The following is a 23550-nucleotide window of genomic DNA, read 5'->3' on the forward strand; positions in this document are numbered from 1 at the left end:
ACTTGCCCCTTTTAGGAAGTAGTGTTTTAGTGAAGTATTAATTTGTGAAAAATGCTTCAGCAGTAGTGTTTCTTCCTAATATGCTCATATTAAGGAACATTAAAAAAAATAGTATTTAGTATTAATTTTAAAAAACGTGAATAGATCTTTTCATTGTGTAATTATAATAATATAATAGGTAAATTATAAAACAACTAGGTTTATATTTTTATCTTTTGTAAGTAGAGAACTGAAATACAATGTAACTTGTGTGCTCTTGATCAGTTTTCTTTATTGATATTTACTTTCTCAGTGAAAATGAAGGTTTCAGAAATCACCACGTTTGCCACTTTATGGTATAAGAAATACAAATAGGGAAAAATGAACTACAAACAGGCAAGTGGAGGGAGAACGAAATGTATCTAATTTATCTATAGATTTTTTATAAAACATCTAGTAGTGCCTGGGAACTCTTCGCTCCACCCTGTGGTATTTCAGTTCCTCTTTGCATTATTATGAGTGTGAAAGTGTCACTGTAACCTCTAGACTGCCATAGGGAATAATGCCCAGTCTTATCTACAGATATTGTTACTTGTTAAACAATCTTGTTTCTTTTCCTTCTTAATACAAGGAGAGTCCACAGCTGCATTCATTACATGTGGGAATACTGAACTTGGCCACCCGGAGGAGGCAAAGACACCCCAGCCAAAGGCTTAAATACCTCCCCCACTTCCCTCATCCCCCAATCATTCTTTCTTAGAAGATTTCTGAGTAGTACCTTAGGAAGGGTATCTACCCTTCGATATGGGAATGTAGTTTTAAGTAGTCTTGTCAGCCTCTCAGTGAGAGCATTGATGAAAGTTAGATTCTGGAGATGCAGGGAGAGTCTTTCTGTGAATCCATCCAGACTCATGTTAACAGCTCCTAAGCAATCAGCGTTGACGAGTTTCGCTGCCTGCTTTTCATCACTAAAGCCCATGTCAGAAGCGATGCTAGAGTCTGTCACACTTGAAGGACTGTGTTTCTGTTCCACGGCATAGATTCCGGTAAGATCGTTTCATTTCATCCTGCATTGCGCACCGTGTGACCGGGAGTGGTCACGGTTTAAATTTTCTATTCCTGACGAGTGACTATGGAGAGGAGCGAGTTTTCCCTATACTGTCTGGGTCATAGGAGGTGGTGAGTGCCCCAGCCATTGGGGGTATAAGGTGCCGGTTGTTTTTCTCTGATTTGTATAGGGTTACCTAGTTATGAAGGATTCTGGCCTTCTTAATTATGTTCTGTATGCGGCAACATGGTGTTTTCATCAACCAATGTTGAGATGTTAGATGCCACTGAGCCTTCCGCCTCTGAGGACTCTTCGTCCCATGAGGTGTGTCCCCTAGTGTCATCTGATCCTACACATGCAGCTTCCCCTTGCACTGCTAATCCACCTGGAGGGGGGCCTTTTTCCACTAGGCGTTACTGTGCAGTTCCGTATGGCGATGTCTTCGCCCTTAGCCGTTTTGCCTGGTACTGCTACGCGCAGACGAAGGGTTAATCCATGCACTCCTGCTCAGGGAGCATCATGTAAGTTGACGGTTGTATATGATCAGTCATCGGAGGATGCGGTTCTCTCTGAGGCTTCAGAGTACTTTTTCTCTCAGACTGGTGAAGTTATGAGTTAGCTTCATCAGGTCGTGCCCTCCAGGCCTCCTTCAGGCCATCGCTGTCTCTGTGTTGGGGGGTGATGATTTGTCATGAGGTCCATCTTGGACTTCATTCCTTTTGCCAGGTCTCATCTCAGCCGAGGCTCGGTGTATGCTGAGGCAGTGGAGTGGCGCTGATTAAAATCTGTCTTAACAGATTTACCTGGACTTCTGGTTGAGAGAATTGCTCTCCAGTGTCCTTATCCAGATCTCCCTGTCCTGCGGGACATCTTTCTTAAATTACCAGGGGCGGTTTTGACTTCAGTCGCAAGTCCGTCAGGTTGGTGAGGGTGTACCAAGAGGGGGCCCATGAACTCAGGAGGTTTCCCTCCCAATTATATTTTTTGATCTTTAGGCAATCTTTCTGCTCTGAGGTTTTAGTCTACTGAGTTTGTGCCATTGTATGGATTCTAGTCAGTCTTACTCTCGGTGGCTTAGATCTCCTTCTGAGAACGAGAGACTCACTAGCGTTGAGGGTAGTATCTTGGGTTTGGTAGTGGGCGGAGGCCCCACTACTACTCACTGTCAGCGATCCTCTCTCAGAGTGTGATTATCCGGGACGGATGTCCTCTACAGACATTCCCTTTATCTGGGGATATGGTCTCCGAGTTTTTTTTTAGATATTTGTATCTGGAAGGGGACGTCGAATGAGAATCTCAGGTCGTTCCGTCCCTATACCAGGTTACCCATTAAAGGGTCGTGGTTCAGGGATCCTCAGAAGGAGCAAATGGATACATTAGCAGTGTCTTGGAGGTTCAATACAATTTTTTTCCTCTTCTGCCATATCACTCTTTCCTTGAATGGTGGCTCGAACCTAGCAGGGGCAGGCGTCAGTGATACTGATTGCTCCGGTGCGGCCGCGAAGATAGTGGTTTGCGGTTTCGCCTCCATGATGGTTACCTTGTCGCAGGGATATGCTGGAACAAGGACCCCTTGCTTCATCAAATCTTATTTCTCTGAGGCAGACTGCGAGATGTCGCTTAGTCTTAGCCGAAGAGAAGATTTTTCTGAGAGGTTATGGTCCTCTCCTTCATGCGCGTAAGCTTGTCCCTCGTCATCTATCATAGGTGTGGAGGGCCCCTTCTGCTGTGAAGAGCTTGGTTCGTGCTGGCACTCTATTCAAGCCTGCCAGGAATTTTTTCCTTCCTACATGATGGTCTGGAGAAGGGCCTCTTAGCTAGTTCCTTGTTTGGACAGTTTTGTGTTTTTCTGCACAAGAGGCTCATTGAGCTTCCGGACTTAGTTTTTCGTTAGGGCTCTGACTGAGATCAGGCCGGTGTGTCGTTCTGGTGCTCCTCCTTGGAGCTTAGATCTTGTCTTTAAGTTGTTATCTTAGTAGATCCTTTCCGTCTAAATATTGTTTCTGCGTGCAGAAGTCTCTGAGATGGCAGCCTTGCAATGCGACCCTCCTTATCGGGCGTTCCTAGAGAGTAAGTTTTTTTCTATCTTCAGGCTACATAGGAATAGACAGATTTCTCTGTTTGTTATCTATCTGGGAAGCGTAAGGGTCAAAAGGCATCTTCGACTTCCTTATCTTTTAGTTGAGGGGTGTCGTCCGCTTGGCATATGATACGGTTGGACACAATCCTCCTCAGAAGTTTACGGCTCAGCTTTTCGAGAGCAGTGACGTCCTCTTGGGTCTCTAAAATGAGGCCTCTATGGATCAGATTTGTTGGGCGGCTACTTGGTCTTTCTTACATTTTTTTTCTCCAAATTGTTTTATCGAGTTTTTACTTCTGTTGAAACAGTCTTCGGGAGAAAGGGTTTTTACAGGCTGTGGTGCCCTCAGATGGGGGCGGCCTCTTCCTTTTTGCCCTCCCATTAGCATTCAGTGTCCTCTGGAGCTTGGCTATAATTTCCCACAATTAATGAATGCAGCTGTGGACTCTCCCTGTATTAAGAAGAAAAACATAAAGTATTCTTACCAGATAATTTCCTTTCCTTCTGTACAGGAAGAGTCCACAGCTCCCGCCCGTGTTCTCTGATGGACGGCCCTACATTTTAACTTGTTCTTCTGGCACCTTTTTCACCCTGATATTTCTCCTACTGTTCCTTGTTCCCTCTGCAGAATGAATGGGGGATGAGGGAAGTGGGGGAGGTATTTAAGCCTTTGGCTGGGGTGTCTTTGCCTCCTCCTGGTGGCCAGGTGCAGTATTCCCACAAGTAATGAATGCAGCTGTGGACTCTTCCTGTACAGAAGGAAATGAAATGATCTGGTAAGCATAATTTATGTTTTTCATTGAGAGCTGCTATTCCTGGGCGACTTAAAGGGACATTAAACTTAAAATGAAACTTTATTGATAGAGCAGGACATTTTAAGACACTTTTCAATGAACATATGTTATTAAATTTTACTTTATTCTCTTGTTATCCTGTGTTGAAAAGCATACTTAGATTTAGGAGCTGCAATATACTACTGGGAGCTAGCTGGTGGCTACAAATACCTCTGCCTTTTGTCATTGGTTCACCAGATGTGTTCAGTAGTGCATTACTGCTCTGGACCTCACTTTTACTATGCGTTTAATACATTTGCAGAGATTAAACATATAGGGGTCAATCACAATGTTGCCAATATTTTGGGCTGATATTGAGTTTGGAAAGCTATCCCATATTGTCATAATGGATTTCATATCGCAATCCCTAATTGCTTTTGCTGATAAAAGGCCTCAGCTTTTTGTTGTCAAGTTCTTGATATCAGCATCAAAAAATCAAATACAAAAATTAAATTAAAAACTAAAATACTCAACAACCTCCTCTTTAAAACAGGTCTCTACTAACACATGTTGATATCTATATAAGGAATACCATGAATTTCCGAAGCCCATAAGATTTATAATAGTGACACCTGATTGTGACATGGGATTTAATATGGAAAATTGTGTCTTTTAAAAATGCACGTTTGCTCGTGTTTTCAAGCGGTTCACCTTTGCTGTAAGAAGATAACATGTATTTGTTCAATGAATACAATTTAATGAATGCTCACTAAAATGCGTGATAAAAGAGAGAGGAAAAGAGCCTGAATAAAGCAAGACCGTTGTATAAATACAGACAGAATGGCATCAGTTGTTAACTTCAGTATGTCTTGTCTATGTGCAAAAGTAAAAACGTCTTGGGATATTCTGTATCAAGTTCCTTTAGCTGTTGATAATTCGATAAGTGAAAAATGGGTCCATAAATGTGTTGTACTTAGGGTTGCCACCTCAGCCATGTTTTCCTCTACACTTATGAGTTACACATGCTGTAGGGTGTGCGGAGGGCAATATGCATTGTGCTGCTGGAGCGCACAAAAATAGTGACCCTGGACAGCACTATTCATTTTCCTCCCTGCAGCATGTGTAACTAGTAAGTGTCCAGGAAAACATGGCTGAGGTGGCAACCTTAATTGTGTCACAATTTAGGACTATCCCATGTTAAAGGGGCAAAATACCAAAAACCCAAAATATTTCTTTCATGGTTCAGATAGAGGGGCATATTTATCAAGCTCCGTATGGAGCTTGAAGCCCTCTGTTTCTGGCGAGCCTTCTAAAGACCGCTGCTCCATAACCTGTCCACCTGTTTTGAGGAGGTGGACAGCGATCGCCAGAAATCAATCTGATCGAATACGATTGGGTTAATTGACACCCCCTGCTAGCGGGGCGGCGTTGCACCAGCAGTTCAGCGATGTCTGTCGGACATGGTCAGCTGATCGGATCATGTTGGACAGACATTTGATAAATAGGCCCCAGAGCGTTCAATTTTTAACAACTTTCTAATTTACTTCTATTATGAAAGTGTATGTTTCCTTGCTTGACCCCCTGCAATCCGTATTCCGCCCCAAACACTCAACTGAGACTGCCCTTACCAAGGTTACGAACGATCTTCTCTCTGCTAAAAATATTGGCCACTACTCCATACTCATCCTACTTGACCTCTCAGCTGCCTTCGACACAGTTGACCACCCCCTCCTCCTACAGACCCTTAGCTGTGACACTGCTCTTTCCTGGTTTCACTCTTATCTTTCTCACAGGTCTTTTTCTGTGTCATTTGCTAATGACTCCTCCTCTCTAATGCCTCTGTCTGTTGGAGTACCTCAAGGATCTGTTCTGGGTCCTCTACTCTTCTCCATTTATACTTCTTCACTGGGTAAACTTATCAACAGTTATAGCTTCAAATATCACCTCTATGCTGATGACACCCAGATCTACCTCTCCACCCCTGCTCTCTCTCCCTCTGTCCTTTCTCATGTCAGCAACTGCTTATCTGGTATTTCTTCCTGGATGGCCTCTCACCACCTAAAGATTAACATGTCCAAGACTGAGCTCCTTCTTATCCCCCCCTCAAGCTCTATGCCGACCTGTGACTTCTCTATCCCTGTTGACGGCATCACCATTTCCCCATCGCCCCAAGTCCGCTGCCTCGGAGTTACACTTGACTCAAATATATCCTTTACCCCCCCATATCCAATCGCTTTCTACATCCTGCCGCAACCATCTACGCAACATTTCCAAGATTCAACCTTTTCTGTGCGCTAACACCACAAAGCAAATAATCCACTCCCTTGTTATTTCCCGACTTGACTATTGCAATAACCTACTTACTGGCCTTCCTCTTTCCCGCCTCTCCCCTCTTCAATCCATCCTAAATGCTTCTGCCAGGCTGATCCACCTTTCCCGTCGCTCTCTATCTGCTGCACCTCTCTGCGAGTCCCTTCATTGGCTCCCCATACACAGCAGAATTAAATTCAAAAGTCTCACCCTTGCATACAAAGCTCTCACCAACTCCGCTCCCCTCTACCTATCCTCTCTAATAAACAAGTATACTCCAGCCTGCCCACTAAGATCCAACAATGACCTGCTCCTTGCTTCTGCGACTATCACCTCCTCTCATGCTAGACTGCAGGACTTCTGTCATGCAGCACCTACCCTCTGGAACACTCTCCCTCGTGCTGTCAGGCTTTGCCCTAATCTTTCTTCCTTTAAATGCTCTCTGAAGACTTTTCTGTTCAGATAAGCCTACCACCCAACTCAATAATATTCCTTTTACCTAACAACATTTACCTCCTCTAACTCTGCATTAACATCTTTCTCAATCTTGCAGTCCTCACCTCATGTTTCTCAACCTCCTACCCTTCTAGATTGTCTAGATTATCCCACAGGAATAGGGCCCTCGATTCCTCCTGTATGTGTTTGTAAATTCTGTCCTGTCTCTTAGTCTTAGAAGTTTTATACTATTGTTTTATTTAAATAATCTGTATCCATGGACAGCGCTGCGGAATATGATGGGGCTTCATAAATAAAGTATAATAATAATAATAATAACGAACACTATATGGCAGCAGTTTTGCAAGAATGTGTTACAGTAGCAAGACCACTAGATGGCAGCACTATTTCCTACCATGTAGAGCTCCAGATACCTACTTGGGTATATAATGTTATTCATAGCAAGACCACTAGATGACAGCACTATTTCCTACCATGTAGAGCTCCAGATACCTACTTGGGTATATAATGTTATACATAGCAAGACCACTAAATGGCAGCACTATTTACTACCGTGTAGAGCTCCAGATACCTACTTGGGTAATTATATGCGCTGTCTAAATCGCAAAAGAACATTTTTGGGCTTCATATCCTTTAAGTACAGGGGTAATTATCAGCAATTATTCAATAATGTGTTTTCAGTGCCAAAAATCAATGGAAAATGATTGTGATTGCTTTAACATTGTAACATGCTCATTGGCGGCCACTATTCTGTCAACAGTTATCACATAATAGATTGTGACTGAACCCATAGTTATATACTGTAGAGGGTACCACGGCTATTAAATGTAAACAAATTATTTTAAAAGTGCTGTTTTATTGAAGCACGTGCACTGGGTACTTCAGTTATTGTCAGCGTTTATTTTATTCAGCAAGGTTTAGAGACAGATTGTACCGTACAGGCACTTAACTAAAGGTTACACAGTAAGTGAAAGCTAATCTGGTATTCCTGGCACATGTACAACCTGCAATTGATTGACTGCTTTGCATGTAGCGTGAGCCTCACACCAACTCTTTATTTCCTTCCAGGGTGACAGATGAAGTGTTTAACTTTCTCTTGGTCTGGTACTTCTGCACACTAACCATAAGGGAAAGCATTCTCATTAGCAATGGCTCAAGGTGAGTGTGCTGAGAGTTTACACATATGGAAATGATTTTATCTTCAGCGTGAGTTGTACTGTCTACTTAGAAATATTCAACCTAGCTGCAATTTGGCATTGGGAAAGTTTTTCAATGTTGAGGATAGCACCTTAGAATTTCTTTGCTAAATATCCTTCTTTAAAGGCCTCAACAGGAGCACTAGCAGGACCATAGTGATAGAACTAATAACAGCTATTAATTGTAAAAAGAAGCAGAAACTGCCTCTTCTGCCTGTCGTTCACCTCAGTGATGGCGAGATCAGTCACTCCGACACTTGCTCGTTCTGGGTGATTGACATGCCCGACCAGTTGCGCAGAAGCGGCATTGTACAAGAATCTTCTTGTGCAATGTTAAATTTCCCCATGCAGTGCAGCATCGAAAGTAGCAATTGCAGGCTGACGTGTTCTTGCAAACCTGTCTGCATGCAACTATGATAAATTTTGTCTCTAGCAGAGCTCAACAAATGCAGGCGCCACTGGCACCTTAAAATTTGTCCCTGGTGCCCTTGATTGAAGCCCCCAAGACACCTATGGGTGTGCCACACTTACACATGATGGCTGCTGCTTTCTGCATCCAGCAACACCTAAAATTTTGGCTCGGTGCAGCTAGAGGCTTTTTAGGGGTATTTGGCTAGCAACTACATTTCCCACAATGCCACTTGCGCACAAAGGCACTGCATCACAGCATCCTCATGTCATCTCCGCCTCCTTTGCTATCTAGAGTGTTTCTTTCTACACTTCCTGAAAAGTTCCGGATCCTGATGCATTCTCCACAGAAACTGTGTGAGAGAGTAATTAACAAAGAGGGTGGCTCTGACATTAACTCAGTAAAAGGTTTATAATTTGTAAAGGTCCTTTAAATCATTTTATGCACTGTTTAAAGTTTATGATGTGTTTGTCTTTTGTCATGGGATAGTAAGCTGGTTTTCTTTTAATTTGAGTATCATAATAAAAAAATTGCCTCCTAAGTCAGGAAGCTTGCCACATATATGTTATCCTGCCACTGAGATTTTGATGACTGCAGAGTATTGCTGTTTTGCTTGCCACAGGGTTAATTGCTGCTGCTTAGCAGCTATAGGCATGATGTGTATCTGCTCTTAGTGTGGAGGAAGATTTATTCTAGTTCAGCTCCATTAGAGACAACAGAGGCTTGATTTATAGCTGTGTAGGGGGGCTGCGCCTTGCCAGACTGCTGAGGTTTTAATTTAGAACATTACCTGCAATGCACTGTTATTTGTCCATGCAACAGTCTGTGATCGAATAATTCTACAGGTGCTCAAAGCTAAAAGTTGTAGCTGTAGTGTTTTTTTAAGTAAATAAATTAATATAACATATGTATTTTATGTTATGTGTTTTGTTGATTGCCTTTAGATGTATTAAATGCAATCAGACAATCTTATACAGTCATTTTACTGCACTAGCCACACTTCTCATTATTTGTGTCATTTTAGTCAGCTGACAAGGCAACTGAAATTGCAAGATATTACTAATGCTGTTAATTCTGGTATTTATGTTATAAATATATATGGTATAAATGTTATATATATATATATATATATATATATATATATATATATATATATATATATATATATATATATATACATTAAATATACATTATGACTTACCAGATAATTTCCATTTCCTTTCCTTTGTACAGGGAGTGTCCACAGTTGCATTCATTACTTGTGGGTATACAGAACCTGGCCACCAGGAGGAGGCAAAGACACCCCAGCCAAATGCTTCAATAACTCCCCCACTTCCCTCATCCCCCAGTCATTCTGCCGAGGGAACAAGACAGAATGGAGAAATATCAGGGTGAAAAAGGTGTCAGAAGAAAATAACTTCAATTTAGGGCCGCCCATCAGAGAGCACCGGGCGGGAGCTGTGGACTCTCCCTGTATCGAAGGAAAGGAAATTATCTGGCAGTGACCTAGCAAAACAACTGAATACATGAAAGACCAATGAACCTCTGGAACCGGCTCACAAATAGAGAGCAAAGACTGCTTGTGAAACCACATACCAGAGAAGGAACTACAGCTGGTAACCATCTATAACTTTCCGCTTGCCAGGCAGTTAACTTAACCAACAGGCTATCTTTGCTGGCTGCCCCTTCGAATAAGAACTAGCTAGACAAGCCCTTCTCCAGCTCAAGAAGAATACTCCAGGATCCAGAAGAGTCGGCTGGCTCCTCCCGACAAAAAGAGAGGGAGTTCTCCACACCTAAAATAGGTAACGAGGAACCAGGTATGAGCTGAAGGAAGTCCTTCAGAAAACAACATTCTCTCGGATAGGTTTAAGCGAATCCATCGCAATTGGCCCCGGAATAAAAGATCCCAGGATGCAAAGAGACCCAAACCTGGAAGATCCATGCAACAAGGGAACTCTCATGGCAGCTAAGCCTCTAAAGCAAGATCACTAACTCATGGGTAAAAAGGAGTAACCGACCCACTGACGTCCACTCCAGATAGGATTGAGCCTTCCTCGAAAGAGCGAGACATGGCTGAGGAGAAGAAGGTTAAAATAAACCTCCTCAGATTCTTAAGAAAACTGCCACAGCAGAATTCAACTCCAAACCTACAGCTTGCTAGGCCGGGAACTCATCCCTTAGTCCACGTAGTCCAACTGACCTCAGCTGAGAACCCGATCTTCTTTCCATTCTAAAAAACTCTGGATAGTCAGATCAAATGTTTGATTGCAAGGAACATCTGTTCCATTTAACAAAGAGGTCCCGACTTGCATGGACCCAGAAGACCAGACCTCAGAGCAAATTGCTCGACTGAAAAAACCCCCAAAGGATGATTGGAAGGGAAGAGACCAAGACAAAACTGCCCCGGGGAAACTAGGATAAAAATCTCCAACATCGGAAGATCTGGACCAAACACTGGAGAACGATTCCCCAACCGGTAATCCACAAAAACTCTTAAGACAAAGTCCAAAGCCCAAGGCTATGCCGAAGACTCGGCCTGGGTTGAATCACACAGCACAAAACTAAGGCCTGAAGGTGAATTGGAGGGCAGAACCCGATGAAGTAATTCTAACTTCTTAAGCTCTAGGGCAAAGGGCCTTACTGTCTGAAAGACTAAGCCGCATCCAAAGGATCTAACCTGGTGGCAACACCAGGAATCAGATCTAGGTCCACCTCTGAGGATGGAACCGGCAGGAAGCAAATCCCAAAAAGTCTACTAGCAGACGCTGGAAAAACCAGAAATGCCAAGGCTTGGGAGCCACCGCACACCTAGAAATAGGCTACTGCCACATTAAACCCCAGATTCCAAAACTTAGGACCGAAGCGAGGTTTCAGAAGAATACGGTCCCTAAGAACCGGACCTGTTTTAAACAAGCATGTTTTAAATGGACAGTCTGCGTCAGCCGCCGGATTTGAACCATCAATCTTCGAGATGAAAAGCCACAGAGATATTTACCAGGCTACACTGGACGGCTTTAGACAGGAGAGATATCCTTCTTCCTAAATCCAGATAGAGAGAACCGAGTAATCACTCTGAACAAAGAGATCTAATAAGCTCTGCTTAAAAATCATTGGACCCAGAAAAGACGGGCCATTCCATACGATCCAGCATCAAGTACCCATCAAGCAGAACCCAAGACAGGTCCTGCCTGTCCTTCGGTATAGACGGACCTGCTCTACCTGGACCAGAATAATTTGAGAAAGCTCCTTCTCTATATTAGAAGGAAAGAACAGACTGAACTAATACCCCAAAAAGGTCCTGCCTGTCATCAAGAGTATGACACGTCTGTCATAAAAAACTTAAGTTTCAGCAGTGCTGGGAACTGAAAATAAACAAATAAAGAAACAAGCTCTGAGGCTTAAACTTTCATATCTATAAAATCGAGGGAAAAATCACCCCGACCAGAGATCCAGAAGCTTCCATCAGAAGACATCTATTTCGACCATCAAAGTCGATATAACCAGGTACAATCCAAGTGACGAAACTCCAAAAGAGAGTTTCCACAAGAACCCCAAGCTCTTAAAACAAAAACTATCCAAAACGGATTAGAAATGAAAACATTTCTAAGGAAAAGCGCACCAGCTTAATAAAACTGTGCAACTCTACAACCTGTATGTTCCGTATCAGCCTAAGAGCCTAAAATGTCTCCTTACACATACGCAGTCAAATCACATAACAAACCTGATTAAAAAAGACCCCATTGTTCAATAATCCCCCTCAGGAGATATTAACCCTTGATTCCATATAGATAAAGGAGTCCCACTGAGACCCTGTCTTCTATCGTTAACATGTGTGTATAAAATGAAACGATCTTACCGGAATCCAATCCGTGGACTAGCAACACGGTTCTTCAAGTTTGACAGATAGTAGCAGTGCCTCTGACATGGACTTGAGTGAAGAAAGCAGGCAGAGAAACTCGTCAACGCTGATTGCTTATAGAAGCTGTTAATCTGAGTCTGGATGGTTTTGCAGAAAGACTCTCAGTGCATCTCCAGACTCTAACTTTCATAAATGCTCTCACTGAGAGGCTGACAAGACTACTTTAAACTCCAGTTCCATCCCGAAGGGCAAGTACCCCTCATAAGGAACTACTCCAAAAAACTTCCGACACTTCTCTGCCAATCTCCTGTGACGAAAGGCAAAGAATGATTGGGGGATGAAGGAAGTGGGAGAGGTATTTAAAGGGACACTAAACCCCCCCAAAAAATCTTTCATTATTCAAATAGAACATGCAATTTTAAGCAACTTTCTAATTTACTTCTATTATCAATTTTTCTTCATTCTCTTTATTTAAAAAGCAGGAATGTGATGCATAGGAGCCGGCCCATTTTTGGTTGAGAACCTGGGTTATGCTTGCTTATTGGTGGGTAAATGTAAGCCTCTAATAAGCAAGCGCTATCCATGGTGCTAAACCTAAAATGGGCTGGCTGCTAAGATTTACATTCCTGCTTTTAAAATAAAGGTAGCAAGAGAACAAAGAAAAATTAATAGGAGTAAATTAGAAAATTGCTTAAAATGTCATGCTCTATCTGAATCATGAAAGAAAAAAATTGGGTTCAGTGTCCCTTTAAGCCTTTGGCTGGAGTGTCTTTGCCTCCTCCTGGTGGCCAGGTTCTGTATTCCCACAAGTAATGAATGCAGCTGTGGACTCTCCCTGTATTTAGAAGGAAACATATATTTGCATGTTATGACTTACTGTCGGGAAAATGGTGATGAAAAAAAATCGGGATTTCATAATAATTCTGGATTTTGGAATTCCGTATTTGGGGATTTTTACCTGTATACAAAATAAACCTAAAGGAGCATTTTCCCATACATTTTATACTCTGCAGCTGCTATAACAAGTTGTTGAGAACACATAAAGGGGAAACTAGTTTTACAGTACAATGTCCCTTTAATTCCTGCCCTCATTCAGTTGCTAAAATGTAGAATTTATTTCTGGTTTTGAGTGAGTTTGTCTGGAGTATTTCTGGGGTTTTGTGTGAGTGTGTCTGGAGTATTTCTGGTTTTGTATGAGTTTGTCTGGGGTATTTATGGTTTTGTGAGTTTGTCTAGGTTATTTCTGGTCTTGTGTGAGTTTGTCTGGGGTATTTCTGGTTTTGTATGAGTTTGTCTGGAGTATTTCTGGTTTTGTGCGAGTTTGGGGTATTTCTGGTTTTGTGTTTGTCTGGACTAGTATTTATGGTTTTGTGTGAGTTTGGGGTATTTCTGGTTTTGTGTGAGTTTGTCTGGAGTATTTCTGGTTTTGTGTGAGTTTGTCTGGAGTATTTCTGGTTTTGTGTGAGTTTGTCTGGAGTATTTCTGGTTTTGTGTGAGTTTGCCTGGGGTATTTATGGTTTTGTGAGTTTGTCTGGACTAGTATTTATGGTTTTGTGTGAGTTTGTCTGGGGTATTTCTGGTTTTGTGTGAGTTTGTCTGGAGTATTTCTGGTTTTGTGTGAGTTTGTCTGGAGTATTTCTGGTTTTGTGTGAGTTTGTCTGGGGTATTTATGGTTTTGTGAGTTTGTCTGGACTAGTATTTATGGTTTTGTATGAGTTTGGACTAGTATTTATGTTTTTGTGTGAGTTTGGGGTATTTCTGGTTTTGTGTGACTTTGTCTGGGGTATTTCTGGTTTTGTATGAGTTTGAAATATTTCTGATTTTGTGTGACTTTGGGGTATTTCTGGTTTTGTGTGAGTTTGTCTGGGGTATTTCTGGGTGGTTGTTGTTTTTTGTGAGTTTGTCTGGGGTATTTTTAGTTTTCTGTGAGCTTGTCTGGGGTATTTCCCTTGATGACTAATTAATAATTTGGACCAAATATTAATTTAACATCCCAAGTAATGTTTCTATTCAATGACAAATTTTAAGAAGGCTAAATGTGTAGTTTATATTGTGTGTGGGTTTATTTAAAAAAAATAAAAGGAACAGAAGTCTTTGTTAGTCACTTTCTGACCTTCAGCTTTTATCCTTCTGGGCCATCACCAGACACTGACACTCTGCCTTTTAAAGGGATTATATATGCTGATAATAATCCAAAGCATATACCAATTCCTCTCATTGACTTTCTGGGTATAGTTTATGGGTAATGTTGACATAATGGTTTATTGTTCAGCAGATAATGCTGCCCTCTAGTGGTAAAGTATTGCAACTACTTATTGTAGCTGTTCTAAACATACAGTAAATGTGTGTAATTACAAAAATTGGTATTGAAATGTCAGGAATTAGTTTTAGCTCTATTAGATCTGTATTTATTAAAGGGACACTAAACACAATTTTTTTCTTTCATGATTCAGATAGAAAGTTGCTTAAAATTGCATGCTCTAATTTACTCCTATTATCAATTTTTATTCATTCTCTTGCTATCTTTATTTAAAAGCAGGAATGTGATGCATAGGAGCCGGCCCATTTTTGGTTGAGAACCTGGGTTATGCTTGCTTATTGGTGGGTAAATGTAAGCCTCCAATAAGCAAGCGCTATCCATGGTGCTGAACCTAAAATGGGCTAGCTGCTAAGATTTACATTCCTGCTTTTAAAATAAAGATAGCAAGAGAACAAAGAAGAATTGATAATAGGAGTAAATTAGAAAGTTGCTTAAAATTTCATGTTCTATCTGAATCACGAAAGAAAAACTTTGGGTTTAGTGTCCCTTTAAACATATTTTTAAGGAGCAAGTCAACTTCATCACCTAAACAAAGTGAAGAAGATAAATGGAGAGGATGACTTTATTGATCATATCTATGAGTTAAACAAGAAATAAAAAGGAGATTCTTTATTTCGCTCTACTGTCATTCAATGAACATAATCAGTCTTAAGGCAAGGACACAAGCCAGAATGCAAGACCTACAGGCGCACGTGCAAATGTGGATATTTAAGGGAAAAGATGTCAAAATAGACAGATGCTTGGCAAGCACTGAGATTTAATTCCTGCTGGGACAGTGCACATCTGTCTGCAGAGCCTATTATATTTTGAAGTTAAAAAAGTTTGGTGCTGTTTCCCAATATGGTGGCAGAGCATAGTGTGATCTCTCCATCATAAAACACCTGCACAAATGATTTTAAAAGGACCTAGTTTGTCACAAACTCTCTAAAGGCTCCAGAAAACGCCCCTATTATTCTCCCCATTAGCCGTAAAGGTCCAGCAGCTCCTAATAAGATTGTGTTTGATACAAGAGTAATGTACTGTAGCAGTGTCATGGTGTTAGAGAGCTATTATGCTTTAGAGGTTATCTAATTCTTCTGTATTGTGTGTGTATTTATGTATTGATATTGTAAGTAACCCTTTACCTGCTGATGTTTAACCCTTTACCAATACTTGCTGTTTCTACACAGAATAAAGGGATGGTGGGTTACCCATCATTACGTCTCCACTTTTCTCTCAGGGGTGATGCTAACATGGTAAGTATGATTCATGCACCTACTGTTTAGTCATCACCAACACGATGCAAGGCATCCTGGTACATAGACGTACTCGTGCACTGCACAAGCTCTCACCATAAAAAGTGTTAGCTGTTATTAGAATTTCTTTTACTAAAACTATATTCCAACAGTTCTTCTGTTCAGCATTTAAATGCACAAATGTGCATTTCAGTTTTGGGTGAAATGTCTCTTAAAGGGACATGAAACCCATTTTTTTTCTTTGATGATCTTTCATGATTCTGAAAGAGCATACAATTTTAAAAATGTTTCCAATTTACTTCTCTGATCAGATTTGTTTCATACTCGTTCTTCTTTGTTGAAGCAATCTCTAGATAGACAGTGTGCACTTGTCTGGCGCAGTTCATAGCAGTAAATAGTGCTGCCATATAGTGCTGCAGACACGTGCACGCTCCTGAGCTTAACATGCTTGATAATAAAGCTATATAGAAAAGTTGTTTAAAAGTGTATGCTCTATCTGAATTATTAAAGAAATACATTGGGCTTGTATGTCCCTTTAACCTTTTATTCAGGCACAGAGGCCACTAAAGGGTTAAGTAGTAGAGCCGTATGTCGGCAGGTTTTTAAACATATATTCATTGTAGCCAAAGCAAAAACGCAAGTAGTTATTTATGATTTGTGCAAGGAGAAATAGATGGGTGATAATTCAGTTCTAAACCTTACACAGGATACTGCATGCTGCGTGTAACTATTTGACAACACCACTAATCCATCTACCATAGACCCTTTAATTTTGTGTTTTAAAGGGACAGGAAACCCCAAAATTTACTTTCATGATTTAGATAGAACATACAATTTTTTTAAACTTTCTCTTTTATTTCTCTTATCAGATTTGCTACATTCTCTTGTTATCCATTTCTGAAGGAGCAGCATTGTACTACTTGCAGCTAGCTGAACACATCTAGTTAGCCAATCACTAGAGAGAAATGTGTGCAGGCACCAATCGGCAGCTAGATCCCACTAGTGTAGGATATGTACTTTTTTTTTCAACAAGGGATACCAAGAGAACCAAGCACATTTCAAAATAGAAGTGAATATAAAATTGTCTTAAAATGTCTTAATCATGCAAGTTTCATTTTGACTTTCCTATCCCTTTAACTTCACGACTCTTCTCATTATTGAGAGACTTGGTTATATTACCTTAAACCTCTTAGCAGTCCTCTGTGTAATGGTGTCTTAAAGGGGAATAAATGTGTAATAAGAAAATGCTTTAGTTTGTTAGAGCATTTTCATATAACTGTGTTAAGCAATTTGTTTAATGTGTTTGCAGGGATTTAAGTAAGTTCCACAGCAGCTCTGTGGCTGGCACTGTTAGTGACGCATGTATGTAACCACCAATCGCCAGTCAGAACAGAAGTGCTCTGGAACTAAATTTAACACCCTTTGCTGGGGTACAACACAATAGGGGTCAATAACAATCCTTAAGTGATTTATCTACATAAATCAAGATCTTCTTTTATCATGGGTTTTGTGTAAAAATTATACTATAAACTTATGATTGATAATGGGCTTTTATGTTCATTTAAATGAATTACACAGGGAAATCTGTGACTTATTGAATAAATTCTGTGGACTAAACCATTTGATAACTGCATGCACATTTTTTTAGGGAACAAAGCAATGATTTTTTATTTGTTGTTTTAATTCTTTTAGGCCAGATGGTATCATGTATCGGATGTTCCGCAATCAATTTCTAGCATTTTCAATATATCAAAGTAAGTGATTACAACTATGGTTACATTGTTTAATCTGGTTTAGTTAACTTGTTTTCTCTTGTAAGGTGTATCCAGTCCACGGATCATCCATTACTTGTGGGATATTCTCCTTCCCAACAGGAAGCTGCAAGAGGATCACCCACAGCAGAGCTGTCTATATAGCTCCTCCCCTAACTGCCATTACCAGTCATTCTCTTGCAGCTCTCGACAAGATAGGAAGTAGCTAGAGAGATGTGGTAAATTTATGTAGTTTATCTTCAATCAAAAGTTTATTATTTTCAAATGGTACCGGAGTTGTACTGTTTTAGCCTCAGGCAGAAAGTTGAAGAAGAGTCTGCCTGTGGTTTTTGATGATCTTAGCAGGTTGTAACTAAGATCCATTGCTGTTCTCACACATAACTGAAGAGATGAGGTAACTTCAGCTGGGGGAATGGTGTGGAGGGTCTCCTGCTATGAGGTATGTGCAGTTTAAATTTTTCTAGAGAAATGAATATGCTAGAAAATGCTGTTAATACCCGATTTATTTAAGGTAAGCCTGATTACAGTGATTTAATAATGACTAGTATCATGCTTGCTGTAAAAGGTAATATTCTTATTACTTTCTCACATTACTGAAAATAAGATAACGTTTGCTGGAAGTGTTTAAACGTTTTTTTCTACATATTGGTGATAAAACTTTATTGGGACCCAGTTTTTCCACATGGCTGGCTAGATTTTGCCTAGGGATAGTTTTTTATGGCCCTCTCACTGTGAGTACAATTTGGGAGGGGCCTAATTTCAGGCCTAAATCGTACAGTAGTTTTTGCAGCTTGAGACTTCAAGCTTCCCTGAAGGAGTCCCCTGAACACTTAGGACCTCTACAAAGGCTTGTTGTGCCTTCAAAAGTCGTTGTATGGGCAAGTAGGGCCACAGCAGAGCTGTGGCAGTTTGTTGTGACTGTTAAAAAAACGTTTATATCGTTTTTTTGATCCGGTTTTGAAACTAAGGGGTTAATCATCCATTTGCAAGTGGGTGCAATGCTCTGTTAGCCTATTATACACACTTTTAAAATTTTGTAAGATTTACTGCTTTTTATCACTGTTTTTCAATTTCTGACAAAATTTGTTTCTCTTAAAGGCACAGTACCGTTTTTATTTTTTGCTTGTTTACATTTATCAAAGTGTTTTCCAAGCTTGCTGGTCTCATTGCTAGTCTGTTTAAACATGTCTGACATAGAGGAAACTCCTTGTTCATTATGTTTAGAAGCCATTGTGGAACCCCCTCTTAGAATGTGTACCAAATGTACTGATTTTACTTTAAGTTATAAAGATCATATTCTGTCTATTCTTTTGCACAAACGTCTGGCTGAGGTTCCAGACGTGCAGGCGTTTTGTCAGAATCAAGCCTGTGTTTAAACCTGTTGCTCCGCCTTGGAGTTTAAATTTAGTTCTTAAGGTTCTTCAAGGGTACCAAACCTGGTTTTTTACCTAAGGTGGTATCTAATAAAAATTTTAATCAGGAGATTGTTGTACCGTCACTGTGTCCTAATCCTTCTTCAAAGAAGGAACGTCTATTACACAATCTTGACGTGGTTCGTGCTTTAAAGTTTTACTTACAAGCTACTAAAGATTTTCGTCAAACATCTGCATTGTTTGTTGTCTACTCTGGACAGAGGAGAGGCTAAAGGCTTCGGCAACCTCTCTTTCTTTTTGGCTATAAGGAGTATAATACGCTTAGCTTATGAGACTGCTGGCCAGCAGCCTCCTGAAAGGATTACAGCTCATTCTACTAGAGCAGTAGCTTCCACATGGGCTTTTAAAAATGAGGCTTCTGCTGAACAGATTTGTAAGGCGGCAACTTGGTCTTCACTTCATATTTTTTCAAAGTTCTATAAATTTGATACTTTTGCTTCTTTGGAGGCTATTTTTGGGAGAAAGGTCTTGCAGGCAGTGGTGCCTTCCGTTTAAGCGCCTGCCTTGTCCCTCACTTCATCCGTGTCCTATAGCTTTGGTATTGGTATCCAACAAGTAATGGATGATCCGTGGACTGGATACACCTTACAAGAGAAAACCTAATTTATGCTTACCTGATTAATTTATTTCTCTTGTGGTGTATCCAGTCCACGGCCCGCCCTGTCATTTTAAGGCAGGTGTTTTTTTATTTTTAAACTACAGTCACCACTGCACCCTATAGTTTCTCCTTTCTCTTGCTCGTCTTCGGTCGAATGACTGGTAATGGCAGTTAGGGGAGGAGCTATAAAGACAGCTCTGCTGTGGGTGATCCTCTTGCAGCTTCCTGTTGGGAAGGAGAATATCCCACAAGTAATGGATGATCCGTGGACTGGATACACCATAAGAGAAATAAATGTATCAGGTAAGCATAAATTATGTTTTTGTAAATTTAAAACCTGTGTAACTTCTGAAAACTGCCAATGAAAAATCTGAAGTAGTAGTCCAATTTAATGATATGTATCACAATGACTTTTCAGCTAATTTAAGATTTCAAACAGGGGACTTTTATCAGTGTAACTGTTCCAATCTATATTCCTTATAAGGCGCACACAAGAAAAATAACACATTATTCACGTATAGAAAAACATCTCTATCATCATTTTTTTTTTTTTAAATTGTTATTTTTATTGAAAATTTTGAACTTGACAATAATAAGCTTCAACATGACAACGGTTCATAGATAAACATATTGACATTTAGAAACATAAGCTTATATAGTTCATTATTATTGTAAAGGCTATGATTCAATGTCTCAATTGTAGCCTCTCATGTGGTTTTTCAAACATTGAAAAGGGAATAGGATCAAACAACAAATCCAAACAATAGATAACCAAACAGTATGGTAAATAATATAATAACTTACTTCTTCATTTCTTCATCTGGATCGGCATTGGCTCTTAATAGATGTGGTTGCTATGGTATTATAAGGTCTGTTCACTATGATGAGAGCATCTGGTTAGCATAGGGTTATAGGTTCACATATTGTATGATAACTCGATATGAGAGATATTCCTATTGTTTAGCAACTGTTGAAATGACCATCCTGTCCTAGGGAGGGCAAACAACAGTTTGGGGAGGACGTGAAGTAGGTGTGGAGTGTAACGACTCTTGCCAAATAAATTTGGCATCTAAAAGGGTGTCAACTTTATTACGGCACAGGTAGCCATATTGTTCTAGTGTGAATTGGTCCTCTACTTCCTCAAGCCACATTGATTTCGATAGAGTTAGATGTTTTTTCCAGTGACGGGCTATTAGTTTTCTTGCACTATTTAGGCCTATTTGAAACACCAACAGCTTTAAGCGACATGATAAGTCAGGAAGGTCGTTCAAGAGTGCGATTTTTGGGCTTAGTGTTAGCTCAGGTGAAAAGCTTTGTCTAAAATGCTGTTCTATCGCTTTCCATAATGGACGAACTCTGGCACATCGCCACCACATATGTATCAAGCTCCCATAGCCCCCGCAGCAACGCCAGCACCTGTCCGACAGGTTTGGGTAAATGCTATTCAATTTCGATGGGGTTAAATACCATCGTAAAATGATCTTATAATTTAACTCTAGTATGTTAGGTGAAGTCGAGGATTTTTTGACTAATTTAAATATTTTGGCCCAGTTATCTTCCGTTATGTGGTCTCCCAAGTCAGTGTCCCATTTGGCTGTGTATGGGGGCAGCGTGTCCCTGTTATTTTTGATTAAAAGTTTGCGGGAGAGTGACAGTGTTCCTCTCGGTATGATCCCTCCATTACATATCGCTTCAAATGTGGTGGGTGCTCTCAGCAGTTCAGCTTTGAAGGGGGAGGTATGTACAAAATGGTGTAACTGTGCATATTTCAGCCAATTATTGTATTTGCCATGGGCTATACTGGTCAATTTGTCCCTTTCCAAAAGCTTACCCGCTTCAGTAAAATTAAGTAACGGGATGGTGTAGTCCCACTCAGAAAGCCTCTGGAATCCTTTGTCCAGGCCACCTATCATTTCCACATTTAGGACAATCGGGAACAAGGGGGACCTGCTAGAGGAGATATGTGGTCTGGTAGATGTTATATGGTCCCAGCTTTTAAATAGGTGTTTGTGTATTTCTAGTTGTTTACTTTGTGGTGGTCTTAAGTCGTTTGGTACCCAGCATAGCGCGTGTACCAGGGGTGTCTTGAGTATGTGTGAATCTAGCGCGACCCATGCCTTACATTCCTGTTTCCCGTGCCAATCTAGTATCTTTTGTAATGTAACTGCTAAATAATACTCTTCGATATTTGGTAGGCCGAGTCCCCCATCTGCCGTTGATCTATACATTGTCTCCCTATTTACTCTAGGTTTACATCTCCCCCATACAAACAAATTGATACTGCTTTGGAGTTTGTTTAAGTACTAGCGGGGGAGGTGCATAGGCAGTGTTTGTAGTATATATGTAATTCTAGGAAGTGTGGTCATTTTTATGGCCTGAACTCGTCCCCACCATGATAATGGTTTACTTGTCCACGTCTTGAGGTCATTCTGTGTTTTATTTAATAGAGTTATATAGTTTTTGTCAAAGAGTACTGTCCGTTTAGGGGCTAGGTATATTCCCAAGTATTTAATAAAGTCATCTCTTAATTTTAGTGGGCAGATCTTTGATAGGGAAAGGAACTGGGAGTTTGGTAGAGTTATATTTAGGATTTCTGATTTCTGCTTGTTAACTAGGAAACTGGAATATTGTCCAAATCTCTCTAATTCTAGTAATATCTCTGGTATTGTCGTTAGTGGTGAGGTAACTGAAAATAGTAAGTCATCGGCAAAAGCTGCAATTTTGTAGGATTGATTTCCGAATGATAAACCCTTAATTCTCGGGTTTTTACGGACATGGGAGGTGAGGACCTCCATCATCAGTACAAATAGAATTGGTGATAAGGGGCAACCCTGGCGCGTGCCATTATGTATGGGGAAAGTATCTGACAGTATGCCATTAACTTTAACTTTTGCGTTTGGGCTTGAATATAGGCTAAAGATTCTATTAATTATTTTCGGGCCGAATCCAATGTTTTTTAAAGTCTCTAGGAGGAACTGCCAGTTCGTCCGATCGAATGCCTTTTCGGCGTCAATGGCTATCAGTACTGATTCTATGTTGTGGGTCTTAGCATAGTCTATGAGGGCCAGAGCTCTAAGTGTGTTATCCCTGGCTTCTCGGCCAGGGACAAAGCCCACTTGGTCAGTGTGCACTATGTCGGTGAGGACAGAATTTAGACGGTTCGCTAATATTTTCCCTAATATCTTGAGGTCTGTGTTGAGTAGTGATATAGGTCGGTAACTACCTGGGTCTTCTTGTGACTTGTCTGGTTTCAGGATTACGGATATGTGGGCTGCTAGTGAGTCTTTAGTAAGTTGGGTGCCCTCGTCTAGTGATTTATAAAGCTGTAACAGATGTGGTGCCAATGTGGAGCAATGTTCTTTGTAATACTGATTAGTTAGTCCGTCAGGACCCGGGCTCTTGCCTGTTGGGAGACTTTTAATAGCTTTCACTACCTCTGTCACGGTTATGGCTGTTTCTAAGTCAGTCGTCTGCGCCTGCATTAATTTGTTTAAGTTTGCTTCTGTTATGTATGTTATCATGTTTTGTATGTGGTCCTGGTGATTATTTGTAGTTAAGTTGTATAAATGCTGATAAAAATTTCTAAAATGGGCAGCTATGGCTTTGCTATCTATGATGCATTCTCCTTGTTTGGTTTTAAGTTTGTGAATATGTGTGAGGTTGTTTCTGTCTCTTAGAGTGTTAGCAAGAATTTTGCCTGGGCGATTCCCTTCATAGAAGAATTTTTTCTGGAGTTGTAGCGCCTTCTTTTGGGCATCAGAGTAAAGTAAGGTTCGGAGTTCTTTTCGGACAGTGGTTAAATTAGTTAGTAAGGTTTTGTCAGAGGGGGTTTGCTTATGTTGGGTTTCCAAGTCGTTGAGTCTGCTAGTGAGCGTGTTTAATTGAATGTTGTATTGTTTTTTAATATGTGCTTTGTATTTTATACACTCCCCCCTGATAACTGCTTTGTGCGCTTCCCATACATATAGTGGATGTGTTTCCCGTTTTGAATTTAGATCAAAATACTCAGTTAAAGCTTTCTCAAGCTTCTGGGCTGTTGGTGGATGGTGTAGGAGATATGGATCTAATCGCCAAATGAA

The 23550-nt window shown here is 40.6% G+C and overlaps 1 protein-coding gene across 1 annotated transcript in view; it reads left to right on the plus strand.

The window, feature by feature from the left end:
- The window catches only part of TMEM120B (transmembrane protein 120B), a 195811-nt gene that overhangs the window by 104616 nt on the left and 67645 nt on the right, over nt 1-23550 (plus strand). Inside the window, exons 6-8 of the mRNA XM_053701749.1 lie at nt 7715-7804; nt 15603-15668; nt 17361-17422. Coding sequence (XP_053557724.1) covers nt 7715-7804; nt 15603-15668; nt 17361-17422 — 218 coding nt within the window. The remainder of the gene's footprint in view (nt 1-7714; nt 7805-15602; nt 15669-17360; nt 17423-23550) is intronic.

This window comes from Bombina bombina, chromosome 2, assembly GCF_027579735.1.
Source record: "Bombina bombina isolate aBomBom1 chromosome 2, aBomBom1.pri, whole genome shotgun sequence".
NCBI lineage: Eukaryota > Metazoa > Chordata > Amphibia > Anura > Bombinatoridae > Bombina > Bombina bombina.